At 32.6% G+C, this 17,641-nt stretch overlaps 1 protein-coding gene and 1 pseudogene across 1 annotated transcript; one reads left to right on the top strand and one right to left on the bottom strand.

Annotated features, from left to right (window-relative positions):
* The first annotated feature begins 385 nt into the window (after window positions 1-385).
* On the top strand, window positions 386-1,904 carry LOC111371060 (annotated as a pseudogene).
* A 10,432-nt stretch (window positions 1,905-12,336) lies between these two features.
* Window positions 12,337-14,239, bottom strand: LOC111371433 (UDP-glycosyltransferase 74F2-like). The gene is made up of 2 exons (XM_022993419.1): window positions 13,525-14,239; window positions 12,337-13,379 (listed from the first exon to the last, which is right to left on the bottom strand). The coding sequence occupies exons 1-2, from the start codon at window positions 14,170-14,172 to the stop codon at window positions 12,654-12,656; spliced, it is 1,374 nt and encodes a 457-aa protein (XP_022849187.1). The 5' UTR covers window positions 14,173-14,239; the 3' UTR covers window positions 12,337-12,653.
* Between the last annotated feature and the right edge of the window lie 3,402 nt (window positions 14,240-17,641).

Below are 17,641 nucleotides of genomic sequence, written 5' to 3'. Positions count from 1 at the left end.
CCGAGCTTTGTGAAGAACCAACGCATCGATAGATCATTCTTGCTATCAACTATAGTTAAATCTCGATAAAGTAATACCCTCGGGACTAGAAAAAAATATTCATTTAGCGAGATTATTTATTTATCAATAAATGAATAAATTATTCATTTATCGATAAATAAATATTTATTATTTTAGAGAGAGTTTTTCAATATAAAATATGTACATTGTATGTGGTAAGAAAAATCAAAAGACACTAATCAAAGTATTATTTGAATCTAGGGAAGCTCAAAAGTTTTAGTAAAACTTAATGTCTCTAAAAATTGAGTTCACATACATAGCAAATGAAAATGTTTAATCTTTACCTATAAAAGCTAGATGTTTGGAAGACATATTCCTAGCACATACAATATTTTGTTTCCCCTCCAATGTCTTCTCATCATTTGAAAGGAGTAAAAAAATCAACTTTAACCGATAAAATGAGGAGTGCAATATGTGAGCATAAGAAAGAGAATCCAACTATTAGCCAAAAAGATATGCAAGCATAAGTGCAACAAAAGTTTGATTTGACTATTAGTCAATCAGCAATATCGAACACTCTCAAAAGGGCGTCGGAATATTTGTCAAATGAGATGAAAAATAGCGATGTTAAAAGGCACAAATCAGCAAAATACCACGATTTAGAGAAAGTTTTGTATGAATGGTTTCTTCAAAGGCAAGATAAAGTGAACATGTCTAGAGAAATTATCCAAGGAAAAGCAAAAGAGTTTTTGCAAAAAATGTATGGTGAAACTAATCCAGAATTTAGCTTTTCTAGTGGATAGTTAGAACGTTTCAAGACAAGATATGGAATCAAATCTTACCGACGTTTTGGTGAGAGTGGTTCAGTTATCATGGAGAACATTGAAAATGCTTTACCTGAAATACGATCAAAACTAGACCAGTTTCAGTTGAAGGATATTTACAATATGGATAAAACTAGATTATTTTATCGATTGAAAGCCGATCATTCACTTGCTACTAAACAGCTCGAAGGACGCAAAAAAGATAAGGAGAGAATTACTATTGTTGTTTGTTGTAATGGTGATGGATATGACAAAGTACCACTTTGAGTTATTGGTAAGTATGCAAATCATAGATGCTTTAAAAATGTGAACATGAACAATCTTAATTGCAAGTATCGATCCAACAAGAAAGCTTGGATGACTGGCTTGCTTTTTCAAGATTTTGTTGGTTGGTTTGATAAGAGAATGAATGGCAGGAAGGTTTTCTTAATAGTAGATAATTGTCCAGCTCATTCAAAGGTAGTTGAAGGCTTGAGAAATGTAGAGTTATTTTTTTTACCTCCTAACACAACGTCTAAGATTCAACCATGTGATGCTGGGATTATTTGAGCATTCAAAATTCATTATCGTCGTCGTTTTTATTCTAGCATCTTACAAGGCCTTGAGGTTGAAGCACCAAATCCTGAAAAATTTAATATTTTGAATGCTATTAATTTTGCTAACATGGCTTGGAATTTTGATGTGAAGATAACAACAATTGCAAATTGTTTTCGGCATTACAAGATTCGGTCAGAAGAAAACAATGTTCCGGAACCAGAAGTTGGTGAATTAGATGAAAGCATCCAATGATTAAATGATGTCATCTCTAATTTACACTATAGAAATGTGATGGACATTGAACATCTTTTGAACTATCGTAGCGAGAATGATGCAGTTATGGAATCATCTACAGACGAAGAAATTATTCAATCGGTAATGAACAGTAATGATGATGAGAATGATCCTAAACCAGATGATAGTAGCGTTGTCCCAAATGTATCGTCAAAAAGAGGCATTTCAAGCAATAGTCACCTTAAGCAACTACTTACTACAACACAAGCAAAATATTCCGAAAGTTGTGTATGCTCTACAAAAAGTTAAGGATGGGGTTCATTTTGGTTTAGGTGGGAAGAAAAAACAATCAAGTATAGATGCATATTTTCAAAAGGAATGATTATTGTACGGGTATTGTTGATTGATTGAAAGATTTTGGTCTATATATATATATATATATTTTTTTTTTTTTCACAATGAAATCCAGTAATTATTACTTTATATTTTTATTGGGCCCTTAAAGATTCAATTTTTTTTTATTACTTAATGCATTTAGCGAGGTTATTACTTTAGTCCATTGGCTCAAGTCGGGATCGAAAGAAATTATTATATAATCGAGGTTATTACTTTATCGAACATTACTTTATCGAGGTTTAACTGTATGCCGAATGCAAAATGGTAAATTTGGATGTTGGCATCTTGACATGTAGCAATAATCAACTTGCCTTGGTATTTGGATTTCAGAGTTGTATCATCGACTAAAATTAGGGGTCGCATAGCATTTCGAAATCCCCGAATGCATTGTCTAAGAGCCATAAAGAAGAATTTGAAGCAGTTATAGACCTCCGTCTCAATAAAAAATGCCGAGCTAGGATTAGTTTTCTCCATATTATGGCAATACCTGACCAATTTAGTATAGCTTTCCTCTGCTGAGCCCATTAAATCTCCCAACGCGCATTCTTTAGCCTTCCGGGCCTTCTGATAGCTCATGACTACTTCGTACTCTCGACGAACATCGTTAATAATGTCCGATGGTATGTAAATTGTCCGTGGATCCTAATACTTATGCATTGTCTATCGACCAATAAACAAAGCTCATGCTTGCCGTGATCATTGCGACAAACTCCCACTTCACAAGTATGTTCCCGTGTATATTTACGAATTACGAAGCACTCATCGTGTCCATCTTCATCGCTCGCAAACGCCAATTGCAACTGTCATCTACGCATGATAACGTCAACAACGACCTATTCGATTTTTTCACTCTAAACTCGAAGTTGTATTTCAGTGCAATTAGGTGCACGGCTTCTTGCAAATCTTTCTTCGTTTCAAACAGTTGCTCGATATACAAATCCTCATTATCGAGAACCATACGTGAGGAACTGGAGGACGATCCACTCGATCTGGCCTTCGAGGTCCCACACTGCTCATGTCTCTGCCGGGATAAAGCAATCAACTCCTCGTTTGTAAAAGTATTTGCATTTTCATTCTCGTTGTCACGAGCTGCGGAGGGGATTCTGTGTGCAACTGTCTCTGGAATAAATACATCATCTTCACGAGCTATCTCCACGTATCCCAAAAATCATTAGTATTGTGATCCCACCTCTCGAGTCTACTTGTTCATCTTCGACGACATCATTCCTTACTAAAGTCACGCAAAGAGGAGTCGTGTGCTTATTGTTCAATTCAATCAGATAATTCACTTCATCAACATAAGAAATCAATATAGGTGGAATCGGAACTGATACGTGCTTGCTGAATTTTAATTTCAATTCCATGTTGTACTGAGAAGGATCAACATTCAACTTGTTCTGTAAATCATTATAGAGTTCTACATACGATGTACCTGATGATATGAAAATTGCAGTACCACCACGTTTAGCACTTGTCCATTTCCATACCCATCAATTTTTTTCGTCCAATTCGAAATCACCAAAGTAACAAACTGAAACTACAACCATATTTGCACGTCGAAACAAAATTTTTAATTACAAGAAAAATATCAATAGCAATAAAAATAACCCAAAAAATGGGAAAAAAGAAAACGGTTGACAAACAGCTGTCTAAACAGCCGACTATTTGATCGGTTGTTAAACAGTCTGTTTAACAGTCAAATCACCGGCACGTGCTGGGCTGTTAACACTCAACACTCGTCCAGCAAAGTATATACAGATGAATTTTTTCTAGTCAAATGCTTAAAAAATTACAGATCTATTAATTTTTTTTATCTACATTACCATTAAATGTCGAAATACAATTTATCAATTTAAACGTACAATAATTTAACGAAAATAAGATTAAATTTGTATATATAAACTTACTAAACCAACGAGATTGATGTCCACAAATTTTTCGGCTTCCGATTTCGATAAATTTTTTAGTTTCTGCAGTTGAAGCAGATGAAAGATGAGAGTGTTTTATTTATCTGTGTTGGAGCAAACAGATAAGAAAAGTAGGAAGTGTTTAGTTTTTATTTGTTAAGTAAAAGGGTATTGATATCTTTTAAAAAAATCAACTTTTGTAATTGTATATTGTATTTAAGGGTATTTTTGTCTTTTAACATTGGAAATGTCATTTTCATAATATCTCTTTGTTGAGAAGTCAATGTGAAATTTAGGTGATTTGACTTAGTCAATTTTAAAAGTACCCTGACAGAGTATGGGTATACAATCCGCGTCAGTACCGGGTATTTTGAATGTATTGGGCCGTTCACGTGAGGGGATTAAAGGGTCCAAAAAGATTTCCAAACAATTTCTAGTACACAGGTCATCTTTAAAAAAAAATTAAAAAAAATAATTAAAAATTAGAGTATATCCAAAAAAAACTATTTAAATAGAAAAGTCTCTCTATTTTAAAAGTTAATACATAAAAATAAGTTTCAAAGACTTTCTATTTTCACTTTTTATAGAGAGTCAGTTTAACTTTTCAAATTTAAACTAATATATTAAACTTTCTGATTGTGCTATTATGTCAAAAAAATATTATTATGTTAAAAAATTCTCGATTAAATAAAAAAAAAAATTCTACACTATCTTTTGACGCCTTACCTATATGTAAACCATTATATAACTGCTAATGTACAAATAACGCTATTCTAAAAAGATGTACTATCTGAATTTAAAGATGTTACATATATATATAATATGCTCTTTATAAATAGAAAGTCTATTGATTATTGTCTAACATCACAAAAATCTAATGGCCTATTTGGTTTATGTTTCATTTTTTGGATTTTCAATTTTGAGTTTATTTTCAATTTTTTAGGGTTTATTTTAAATTGCTAAAAATATTTTAGTTTGTCATTCTAAAAATTGTTTCTCAAAACAAAAACTAAAAAACACTTTTGTTTGAAATTTTATTTTATAACATATTACTTCATAAAGTTGATTATTCGGTGAAATATAATAATTTGATGTTAATAAATTATCAAGTAATATATACAATAAATTTGTGAAAAAACGAGTTTTAAGAAATTGGGATCAAACAATTCAAAGTATTAAGTACTCAGTATTCACTATCACAATTTAATTGGCATGTATTAATTAATTGAGACCCGCTATGTGATTGAGACTCAAACATGGATAAATAAGACACATTATTATATTTATAAATTATGTTGTATGTACATGGTCGATGGGGTCACACATTAACTGATTAGGCATCAATGATGTTGATTGGATTGGATTGGATTGATCGAATCAAGTAATATCATTTTAAGCTCGAGTCTGGTTCACGAACCTCTATAAACCCTTGCGAAATCTCCTCACATATTTTTCTTGCACTCATTTTATCTCGTTTCCACAATTATTTGATCGTCAAAGTACAAATGATTATTAACCACTCGATCGAACAAATTTTGAAGTAACACATACCAATTAAATAATAACAAAAAGTACTAAATTTCATTCTTAGGAAGTATTAAAAATTTCGGTTCTGCTTGGTGTACACTTTCATGTGCATCAAGTTTGACAATTTGTCACTCAGTAAACTGTCGGTTGACAGTTAAAAAAATTCCCTCCACTTATTTGTTTACAACACACCAAATGTTAAGTAAGATGTCTACTATGAGTTATCTAGCATCTTTGTAAAAAGAATCATGTTAAGAATCATGTTACACTCATAAACCTTTTTTACAAAATCTTTCACTCACTATTTACAATAGGAGTTGGAGACCACGAGCAGATATTTTTTAAATTCAAGTGGGGGCTACTTGTTTGTGAGAGTAAATATGTCATATTGTACACATTTGTTTGTGTGTGTGTGTATATATATATATATATCCTTGAAAAAAAATTCTCAAGTGGGTGTCCATGTGGGATACTATTTTATCAGCATATTTTGTTCCATTTTATAAGCAAAACAGATTGTGAAAAGCTGATTTAAAAAAGAAAAACGGAAAACTCCAAGCCCGGTGGGGGCAACTGCTGCCATTTATGAGCAAGCCCTTGTTTGAGCCCATTTTTTTTTTGAAAAAAATGCATTTTTCAACAGTGTTTTAATATTATTTCAACCATACATTTTTCAATAAAATAATATTAAATATAAATTCAAAATTTTTTCTTATTTTTTAACCACATATTTCTCATCAATACACTATTCAAAAATTCATTCTTTTCCAAAAATGGGGCTCAAACAAGGGCCAAAAAAATCGTGAAAAGCTGATTTAAAAAGAAAAAAGGAAAGTGGAAATTACACCACATAACTAATATTTTTTTAAATTTCAAATATTACCTGTTAACTTTTTAATTTCCTATGAGTACTGTAAAATTATAGCAAAAATAAAAATGTAAAAGTCCTAACTAAATCATATCAGCAATAATTTCGATAGCATACATTACTCCCCCAAACCCGCCTTTTATCACAGACCCTCCCCTTTTTATCGCACAACCCAATTCAAAATCCCTTAAATTTTTTCAATTTCAGGTCAAAATCATCTCCAACGATATGTTTATCCCAAATTCTAGGAAACTTTACTGCAGATTTTCACCCCAGATATCAAGTGTGGAATGGTTTTTCTGGGACTGATCCTATTATAAACTTTCTTGCTCAGTGGTATGCTGTAAAAGTTGACCATTGTTTCATTAACCTACATCTTTTCTCGTGCTCCAACACGGTCTAAATGCATCCATAACAAGTTTTCTTCGATCGCCAGAAATTAGTAACAGCAAACAAGCCATCCGGTGCTAAAGGCCAATATATGCTCATCCATGGGACCATCAATTCGATTAAACATAAGGGATACGCTCGATTACATGCCTCCGTCAAGTGCTTAGAGTATATAAAAAAGTCCTGCAAAGATTTTTGGCAATGTGCGAATCGTTTGGAGAATTGCAACTTTGGTTTAACGCGTCGTTTGCTATTTTCATTTGTTCATCTAAACATACGAGTAAAACAAACCTTAAGCGGAGTTTTTCTACAATTGTGATTTTAAATTTTTCTTAAAGTAAAATATGTAATTGATTTTAAATTGCAATAGCTCCTTTTAAGTAACATTGACCAACAACATGTCTCAAATAGATGTGATATGTAGGCAAAATTGTTACTGAATTATGATTTAAGTATTCCATCAATAAGATTCATCCAGTCGAAGTAACCAACAACTTTGAATTGAAGTAATCTCAATTTGTGAACTCACTGTTATTGAAAGAAAAGGTCTACTTCGGACTTTTATAAGTTTTTCAATTTACTACTCAAATAAAAATAATTTTCATAAATTATATTTTAAGTTGGGGATATAGAAGACGTTGGAAAAGGCTACGAAGTCATTTGGAGTGCTCCTATGGCTCGACGTGATCGTTGTATCTTAGGAAATGATTGCCGGAGAACCGTTAGCACTGATGCGGGGCAAATTCATCTTAAGGATAAAGTATCCAACACTTGCCTCGATCAAAAATCCATCATTTGTATCTTCTTTCTTCATTTTCTGATTCCTTTTATTATGATTTGATTTTCGAAAATGATTATCATTATTTATATATTTATCCTTCAAGGTTTGATCCAAAGAATTACTTGCTTTCGATCATGAATTGAAAGGGAATAATCCATATTTAGGTATTCGGATTCGATAAATTCTTATTTTGTTTTCTCAAATCCTATCTCGGTGAGTCGAAATTATATTTCGATTTCACGCAAATTAACGATATGTTTTTATGAATATATTATGCACAATTATCGATGTAATTCTCCAACACATGCATCACTACCGTCAAATCTGTCCATTTCCCGGTAACAAGTAAAAGTTACGAGATTTGAAAAACATGTTTCACATTTGATGATTAGTTATGGTAGATGATTTGAAAAATCATGACAAAATAATAATTTATAATAAAAAGATTATTGTTTTATTATATACTACACTATTAATTATTGAACATGCGAATTAAAGTGCATGTGATCACTTATAATAATATAAGTTGGGTACTTGTTTTGAAAAGTACAATGTAACCCAACTTATATTTTGATCATAAATAATTTGTTCACAACCAATGTATAAGAGTCAACACCTTGTACTGAAATATTGTAGTATTGATCGATTTACTTGGGTTTGTGATTTATCCTTATCAAAGAAATAGTTAAAAGGTGACACTAGTACATATTAAGTATAAGATCACATGTCGAGTCTAATTCTATAGCATGATCGTGCGAAAAATTAAATTTTACTTTACTACTGTGAACTTTCATCTAAATCCCTTGACATGGTTATGTATGTTTTTTCGTGATTTTGATGGTTCTTTGAATCATCAATGGCGTGATCATTTTGATTGGTTAAATATCTCTATGAGTTGGGCACTTGAAAATGAGCGAAATATAGAACATGAATTCATGTCAAGAATCATCATCTTGAAAAATGGATAGAGTGACTACTTAAGTATTTTCTGTTGTACGGTTAAAATTTGAGTTTAATGTTTAACGATAGCGAAACTTTGACATATGTGATTAGTTCATAGGATTGTTGAGGAGAATGATACTTGAGTTATTGAGAATAATTAGAAAGGCAAAATGATCATATATTCTCGTGCCTAACTATCGGATCTCGGTTGTGGATCAAATACATATACGACATGTCTGAGAAAAGTATTATAGATTTTATTGATTTTTGTGATCTTATATATTCCAGGAATTTAATTTTTTGCCTCCAGCAAAAAAAGCAAAAACTAATAATTAGATTAGATGGTCTAGGGTCGACTATACAAGATATACTTATTGGAGGTTGGATAATTTATGTTCGATTAGGTCCCTGTGGAACTTAATTATAGTAATTATAATAGTTTTGATCTTAATTGTACAATGAAGTTTCATACTTAGATATAATTAATATGAAAGTTGTAAACTTAATTATAATTATAATTAATATTCTAAAACTACACATATAATTAAATGTAAATTAATTGGTTTTGGACTTTAGTTAAAGTCATTACTTTGATTTTAATTAGAACTTTTATTTAAATGGGGAATTATTATTGTACAATGATTGCAACTATTCTATTTCTATAAATAGATATTAGATATGAAAACTAGACAGCTTATGGGATTGTGCAACAATGATAATACATAATTCCATAGTATTCAAATTTGGAGAGAAAATAATTATATTCTCATCTTATTCAATTGTCTAGTTCAAGAACTAGTTTCTTGATTTAATTAAAAGAATGTGCCTACTCACTGGTATAACATTGACTCTGAAGAATATCATAAAAGATTTGGAGGTTTGAAACATCAAGTTATTGGAATTAAAAGCTGGAAATTCGTAATTCATAATTAATTAAAGAATTAGTCATCAAATTTAGGTAAAAATTCGAATATTTTATTCTTGATTTAATATACACGTGAACATCTAAACAATCTTGTTTATTGAATTAAAGAAAATTTTAATTTCTGAGTAATTCTGTTTCCACATTCCAACAATATTTACATCAATGTTTGTCTTTTTTGACATTCTTCCACATATAATCTCCTTTGATTTTCACAAAACCATTTCACATCACTATCCAAATTGTACAACATAAGGAAAAATGTCAACCATAATACAAAGAAAGATGCACATAGTACACTTGGATTAATCCCAATTTGAAATTAACACTTCTGATTAGTGATGGAGATCTCTGTTTTAAAAATTTTTTAAAAAATCACCACTCTTTTACCAATTTGAAGAATTTAAAAAATCTTTTACCTAATAACCATGGAAAAAGCTAAATAATGTTGGAAAATTGAAATAAATTAGTTGGTTTGACCAACTTTTGACCAATTATTTAAGTGGGTCATGTTAGTTGGATAAATAATTTCTTTGGCCAAATGCTTTCTACTCTATGAATAGAATTGATATATGTATTTATTTCTCAAAGCTAATTAAGGGTGAATGAGAAATTAAAACCAAAATATGATCACTCGAAGTTAAAATAAATAAGGAATAAAAATTGGTGAAAAATTGGAAAGTACCAATCTCACATAGGAAAACTAGAAAAATGGAAACCACTTTATATAGCTCAAGTTTGAGACTTGGGTTTGGACCTCAAGGAGCACCACTAGTCTTTGAAAGGGAGGAGACCTACATGCTAGTAAATTCAACTAAAGCTCACACGCGTGCGTCGTTGTGTCCGTTCGATCGGCTCGGTTCGGCACGGCACGGGTCATGGGCTTGGGCTTGGGCTTGGCCCAATTGGTATATATATTTTTTGGTAAAATAATATTTTAATTATATTATTTTATTAATTAAATAATCTTTTTTAATTATAGTATTTATTTTTCCTTTTTCGAATTTTCTATGTGTGACACGTGGCTTCTTTTAGAAAACTGGCGATTGGTGATAGTTTTAACTGCTTATCCAAACGGGTTGTTTCTGTTCCAAGACAACTTTTCGATTGTTGTGACTTTTGAGCATAATCTTTCAATTTCTATAAATAGATCCCTAGATTCCAGATTTTGTTCATTCCAAAAATTTCTTCTACTTTCCTCTCCTGCAATATTGCCCTTTTGCTCTGCAGTGCTCCATATTTTGCATTTTAGTCCTAAATATTATTTTAGTCCTCCAATTTTTGAGAGATCAATAGATTAGTTGTATCTTAGGAGACGAGTGTTAGGGACCATCAGTATCGGTGCGGGGCATTATCGTCTTAAGAAGTAAGAGTCGAACTCTTGTCTTGACCATTTTTTGTTCTAATTTATTGTGTTAATTTTGTAAGTCGAAATTCTGCCCAAATATTTATTCACGATTTATTTATAAATTATCGCACAACATTCTCGAATTTCACTCAACAAACAACACTGCCGACGGTATCTTTTTCTTAGCCATAGTTATTTTTATTTGAACTTATTTTCAAGTATACATTCTCCTAAATGAAATATTTTTTTTCACATAAACTCACTTTTTCTCAGGTTTTAACAACACATCTTACCAAAAGTTTAGGGTGCGTTTGGTTTGTGTTTGTGTTTTCAGTTTTGAATTCATTTCTATTTTTTGTTTTGAGGGATTATTTTAAAATTGTAGAAAATACGTTTGATTTGTCATTTTGAAAAAATTGTTTCTTAAAACAAAAAGAAACTAGAAAATGCATTTTGTTTAAAAAATTTGAAAATAGTTTTATGACATTTTGAAAGAGTTTGAGAAGAGATAGTTATTTGTACTTGGGTAGGTTTTGTGAGATTTTATTAATTATTTTAATTTGAGAAATTTCTAAGTTCACTTTCCTTGTTTTGAGTTTTTTTTAGTGTTTTTCATTAAAAACGCTCAAAACATCAAAAAGTCATTTTTAGTTTTATGTTCTAAAATTTTCTTTGTTTTCGAAAACACGTTTTTGAAAATAACATATCAAGCACATTTTGAGTGTTTTAAAAAATGAAAATGGTCTCAAAATAGCAAACTAAACGCACTCTTATTTGGGAAAATTGCAAATATTTCGTGCTGGTTTTGAATTGAAGGGGTGGGGTGGGGTGGGGTGGGGACGAAGATCCATTTTTCTTCTTCTTCTCTCTCTCTCTCTTTTTGGTTTTTTATTTAAGATATTTTTTAATTGTTTAATGTGGTAAATAGAAAGGTTACCCTTTTAAAATTGATTAAAAGATGGTCAAAGTTTATTTTAATGATCAACTGACAAAATTTTTGACGAAAACTATTCAAAGGGGCTTCACATGCAACGTTTGGAAATGTTAGGGGTGACGGCTGCAACAAATGAAAGATTTGAGGAAAGTCTGCTAATGTTTCAAAAGTTTGGAGCTTCTACTGCAAGTTTTCCTATTTATTTTTAATGGATTTAAGCACTTAAATTCGTGAATATGTAAGTAATGGATATTGAATGGGATATTCAATGATTCAACTGATGTTATTTACTCACTTCCTCTTTGGTTCACTTTAAAAATCAAATTTAAATTTAAATTAAAGTCAATAATTAATATTAATCACATATCTTAAGGAATTCAGAACTTTTCAACTATGCATTTAATCAACTTTTATCAAAATTTACTAAAAATTTAATTTTATCTAAATCAAATAGCGGCCTATATCAAACTCGCCAAGACTAATACATGGAATTCCATCAGAATTCAAATTTAATCATGTCTCCATTATACAACATATCACACATTTGATTCTACTGTTGGTGTACGTTAACATAGCTCAAATGCAATCAACAAACTCAAAATCCACTTTCTATTACCTAATCAAATTACATATACTATATGTGACATGCAATGGAACCTAATTGAACGATAAGATTCGATCAAGAATTCGTTGATTTCGACATAAAAATATCGAGAAAATGATAATAAAAAATAAAAGGACCAAACCAATATGTAATTTAGAGCATCGATCAAAGGCAGGAGTAACACATAAGAACCCAAAAACAAAAAACAAAAAAAAAAAAAAAAAAAAAAAAAAAAAATAATAATAATAATAATTTGAGGCGAAGCAACTAAAAATGAAAATCTATCGAGTCGTCTAGTCCTCGAACTGATGCGCTAATCTTTCTATCAAGCCCAACCCCAAGCCTTGTGATACTTGATTATCCACGCGATCTTCCTTCGCTCGATTTTGGGTGATGATATTACTCCATAAATTTATATACCTAATATTCATATGCATCATCACTGTGGCTTTTTATTTAACATAGATATAAAATCATTAATATTTGTATCAGAAGTACCACCCTCAGATACTGCCTCCTTAGCCAAATCCTTCCATTTACTAGCAGATTTCTTCATCTCCTTTCCCTTTTCCCCCTCCATTACTTCCCTTAAACAACCCTCAATTTCTTCTCTCCCAACAATCCCATTTTCATCAACTTTCACCCTTAAGCCCACATTCCAAACATCCTCCACAAGCTTAGCATTCGTCGTTTGATCCGTCCATTGTGGCATAACCACCATTGGCACCCCCATACTCAATGCCTCAATTGTCGAATTCCATCCCCCATGTGAAAAAAAACACCCCAAGGCTTTGTTTGACAGTACCTTTAGCTGTGGACTCCAAGTAACGAGCAAACCTTTATCGTCTTCGACAAAATTTTTAGGGAGTTTTTCTTGGTCAGAAGCCTTGGCAACCCATAAGAAGTTGAAATTGCTATTTTTTAAGCCCATTGCAATTTCTTCTATTTGCTTTTCCGAGATAGAGACCATGCTACCAAATGCTATGTATATGACGGATCCGGCCGGCTTAGTGTCAAGCCAATTAATGCAGTTTGACGAAAGATCTAATTCGAAGAGGTTGAGCTCATAATTGTTGTCATTTTCGACTCGATTATCCAGATAGAAAGATGGAATTGTTGGTCCTATTGTTAACATCGGACACACTTCTTCCATTGCATCGATCGCCTGCCAAAACGAGACATTTGTTACAGTTCAACAAATTAAGCAATGAAAAAAAGGACTTCAGGCCATGTTCTGTGTTAGTATACTACACTTTACCAAACGAGTCATAAAAAATGAATTAATAACCATTCTTAGAATAACAACTTACTTTTTCCTCTAACTTGTAATACGAATTAACAAGCAAAAAATCAGCCTTGTCAACATTTGAAAATTGGTTTAACACCAAGTGGAAGTAACCTGGATAAGATCCATATACATAAATGAATGATGGCATATCAGGCAGATGAAGGGGTGGAAATCCAGGAATCTCGACTGGCAGCGACGAAACAGGCAGTGTCAACAACCCATGATGCACATAATAGTACACATAATTAACAGCACAAGCCTGTGTGAAGAAACAGGCTCCAAGAATTCCAAACTCTTTGGCCACATCCAAAGCCCAAGGCAACATTGAATCATAAACAATACAATCAATAGGATGGTTAGATTTTTGGTACTTCTGAATGAGTTCTGCCACTGTTTTGGAGCCTCTTTTTTCCAAACGCGCTAGATATTTGTCGACATCACCAGCTTGCGTGAAACCACCTTCATCGTAACCGTCAGAAAATGTGTCGATAGCCACGGTGTCGGATTTCGGGCTTGTAGATTTGGAAATATAGTTGGTGACTGCTAAAGTGGCTTTTGTTCCTTTGGAGACTAACTTCTTGCAGAATTGGCACATGGGATTTACATGGCCTTGGCTTGGGTAAGGAAGTGCCAAAACATGAACCCCATAGGCCTTGCTTTGCTTTTCCATTATCAATTGCAGGCTTTGAACTCGATCTTGAGGCTTTTACGTGTTTATATATCCTTATCAGTAATATCTATCTATACATATGCATACAGAATTGCTGACGATTATTACATTTTAATCACACAATTTGGAATGTGTTGGTTATTTTAGTAAGTGATGCCCAGATAATCCCCACACAATGATGAAAAATTGAGGCCGTTCATTTTTATATGCTATAGGGAAAAAATCATAAATTCTGTATTAAGTATGGAGACTTCAAAAACTAAGTCTTAAATTTATAAAATGCAAAAATCAGGTTTATTAGTTAATTAATTAAAAATATTTATTAATGAAATATATTAAGGTCACAATTTTACGATTCATGATCACAGATACGTTTATTAAAGGTCACAGATTTATTTGGTGACAAATTATTTCGAGATCACAAATAAAAATTTTGTACGTCACAGATTATTTCGAAATCACAATTAATTGGTTGCAGATCAGAAAAATTACTTTTAAGTCACAAATTTCAGAATTTTTAGGTCACAATTATATTGTGGGCCACAAATTAGCAAATTGTTGGTCACATACACTAAACATCCCACCTCGATCCCCGTTGACGACCAATACTAAGGTCACAAATTGTGACCACTGCTAACAATTTGTGACCACCCCTCTCCACTACCTCCTCCAGTCGCACAATAGCCAACACCATCGCCACCACCACCTCTCAACAAAAACAAACCAATACACATCACCAAAATCGCCATCATGACGGCACCAACGGAACAAAGTATATAATTAGTCACAACCACTACTAGCACCATTGAAACAATGCATCTACCATCACTGTAGAAACATCGCCTCTGGTACCCTCACCACCAACAATTCAACCACGCCACCGACACTATCACACCACAACCACAATCCCCGCCCAAAAAATCCTCCACCCCAAAACCACGGCTCAGCACCGATGTGCACGGTGCTCAAATCATCGCTCCGATCTAAAAATCGTCACTTAGATTAGGGCACACCAACAAATTCAACATCGTGCGACGATTCTCTCCGGTGGTGACGCTGCTGCATAGGTGTTTCGACTCTGGCGATAACATCGCTGCCAGCGTCGCTACGTTTAGAGAGGAGAGATTGGGGAGAAAGGAGTGTGCAGTGCTCAAATCATCTGGTCGATCTGAAAAGCTTCGATCAAATCAGGGCATACCAACAAATACACATTCGACACCGCTACTCACGACGGTTCTCTCTGGTAGTGGCGTTGCCGTTCAGGTGGTTCGACTTCGACGGTAACACCTCTGCAGTCGAAGACTCTCTTCCAAGGGCGGCACTCCTACTGTTAAGTGAAAAGAGTGAAAGAGTGAGGGGAAATAATTTAGGTTTTGTAGTGGTATTAGTGGATAAATTGAATTAATACCTGAGTTTTGGTTAAATAAACCTTGCACCTAAATTTTGAATTAGAAAATTTAAGCACCTACTTTTTTGTAATTTCCTCTATGCTATAAGCCCAGGATTGAAGAATATTAATAAATCCAAACCACAATTGATGTAGCCCAATCCTGTTGGGTATTTGGAGGAAATCAGTCAATTGGGCTAGGTGCTCAATATCCAATTTTAAAGATAATTTGAAAAAGGGATTTCTATCCCTTTTCTCACGGGAAGGTAGATGGTTGCACTATCCTTATCCTTGGTAACAAATTTCAACTTTCTTGAACTCTATCTTGCCAAAAAAATAAATAAATAAATAAATCTAGAAAATTTGATTGTCCCTTGCCTATAAATTGGAGTCTTTTGCCCTCACTTTACTAACATAAAAACCGTCCCTTGCTATGTGCTTTTAAACCCAGTTTCTGCCTTTGTGTGCCTTTATCTCCGTGACTGCAAGTTTCCAATTTGGTGCTACTTTTGTGGTGTTGTATTGACTTTTCTGAGCCGAATAAAAAGGGAAATTCATTGTTCTTCATTCTTCAAATTTAGTTTTGATTTCCTTTTTCTTTTTCAAGTTAATTCCATAACTCACATATTTGATTTGTTCAATTGTAGGTGGAATTAGCATCAACAGAATGAATAATGCGGCTTTCATGCTCGTCTAATTCCGCAAAAATTGGATAATTTTGGAGTTCTTGATAAAAACAAATGCTGCACGAATATTGACTTTTGGATCTAGAGCATTACGTTCTCTTGATTCTAATTAACAACGAAGAATTAGGTAAATGGAGTCAATTTTAATAATTAAACCATGTTTAAAATTCATGAATTGTATTTATTGTTTCGCAAGGAACAAGCACAATGTGAGTATAGGTCTTTAGATTTGGAATACCTTGATTGTCAATGAACATTAGATAAAAATTGTGATGAGTGGATTGAAGGATCGCAGTCATACTTTCGCATGATATGAATTGACACTATAGGTTCTCTCTTGTTAATTCAAATTCTGTGTTTTATATAACTTTATAATATTCGATCACATGTTTATAGCTTTCGAGTTGCATTTGCTGTTTGGTAAGGAAAACAATGTGAATTTATTCGAGTTATAACTTGATCAAATGTCGAAGTTGACTAGTAAGTTTATATATAATCAATGGCCCAAGGCACAACTCAATTTCATTAGGAGTAGGATATTTACATTCTTCCATTTTTACTATTTTCTCTACTTACTTTCGACTTGATTATGAAGAGAAAATGGAGAACCAACACCGACATTTCCAGTACCGAAGTGCTCTACCACCGCCGTCTATGGAGAAGGAAAATCTCAGGTATCATAAGTTACAATTGCGAAAATTGTTGGAATTAAATAGTTTATATGTGTGAACTATAGTAAGTCTCCAAATGGTGTAATGACTTGTTGCAACTTTTTAAATGGAATTGGTATATATTGAAGAGCCATGTATATTTAAATAGGGTGCAATATGAACCACTAGATAGTGTCTCATTATGAAATGATGTGAGCGAATAGTCTAGATTGAATCTTATCAAAATGTACAACAATTGAGAATAGACACGTTGAAATATTTAAATTGAATCCATTTCACTCCATTTTTTCGGTCCAGTACCAATTTAAATGTATTGGTTTCTCTCTTCTTTTCTTCAAACATACTACGTTCTTATTATTTCGAGTTTTTTGAGTCTTCATAACTTCAAAATAATTCCAGTGAAGAAGAGTACGGCCAAACTCGAAATTGCTAGCCAAGTTTTATACGATGTTGTATTTTGTTTGTAGAGAAGTTGTATCTTTGGAAACAGGTGTCTTGAAATCATGTTAAGTGTTAACCCAAGTGCAAAGGACAAAACTTGTCTCCATGAGATTGCTTATCTCGTTTCAATTTAATCTCCATCTACATTTTTCTTTTCCTTCTTTAGATCGTCTGCAATTCTGACCAAAGGAGGTTGGCTTGCCTTGCGAGAGTTTGGAATTAAGTCACACTACCACAATCGAAATTAAATTTTAATTCTCTAAACCCAATCGCTGTATTTATTT

The sequence above is a fragment of the Olea europaea genome, chromosome 22, assembly GCF_002742605.1.
Source record: "Olea europaea var. sylvestris chromosome 22, O_europaea_v1, whole genome shotgun sequence".
Lineage (NCBI taxonomy): Eukaryota > Viridiplantae > Streptophyta > Magnoliopsida > Lamiales > Oleaceae > Olea > Olea europaea.
The sequence above is the reverse complement of the archived record's forward strand: the minus strand, read 5'-3'. Positions and strand labels throughout refer to the sequence as shown.

What these genes read in the sequence shown, in the direction of transcription:
- LOC111371433 (XM_022993419.1), bottom strand. Translation starts at nt 14,172, where the DNA reads ATGGAAAAGCAAAGCAAGGCCTATGGGGTTCATGTTTTGGCACTTCCT. An exon ending in ATTACAAGTTAGAGGAAAAA is followed by an intron (nt 13,380 to 13,524) that starts GTAAGTTGTTAT and finishes TCGTTTTGGCAG; the next exon opens with GCGATCGATGCAATGGAAGA.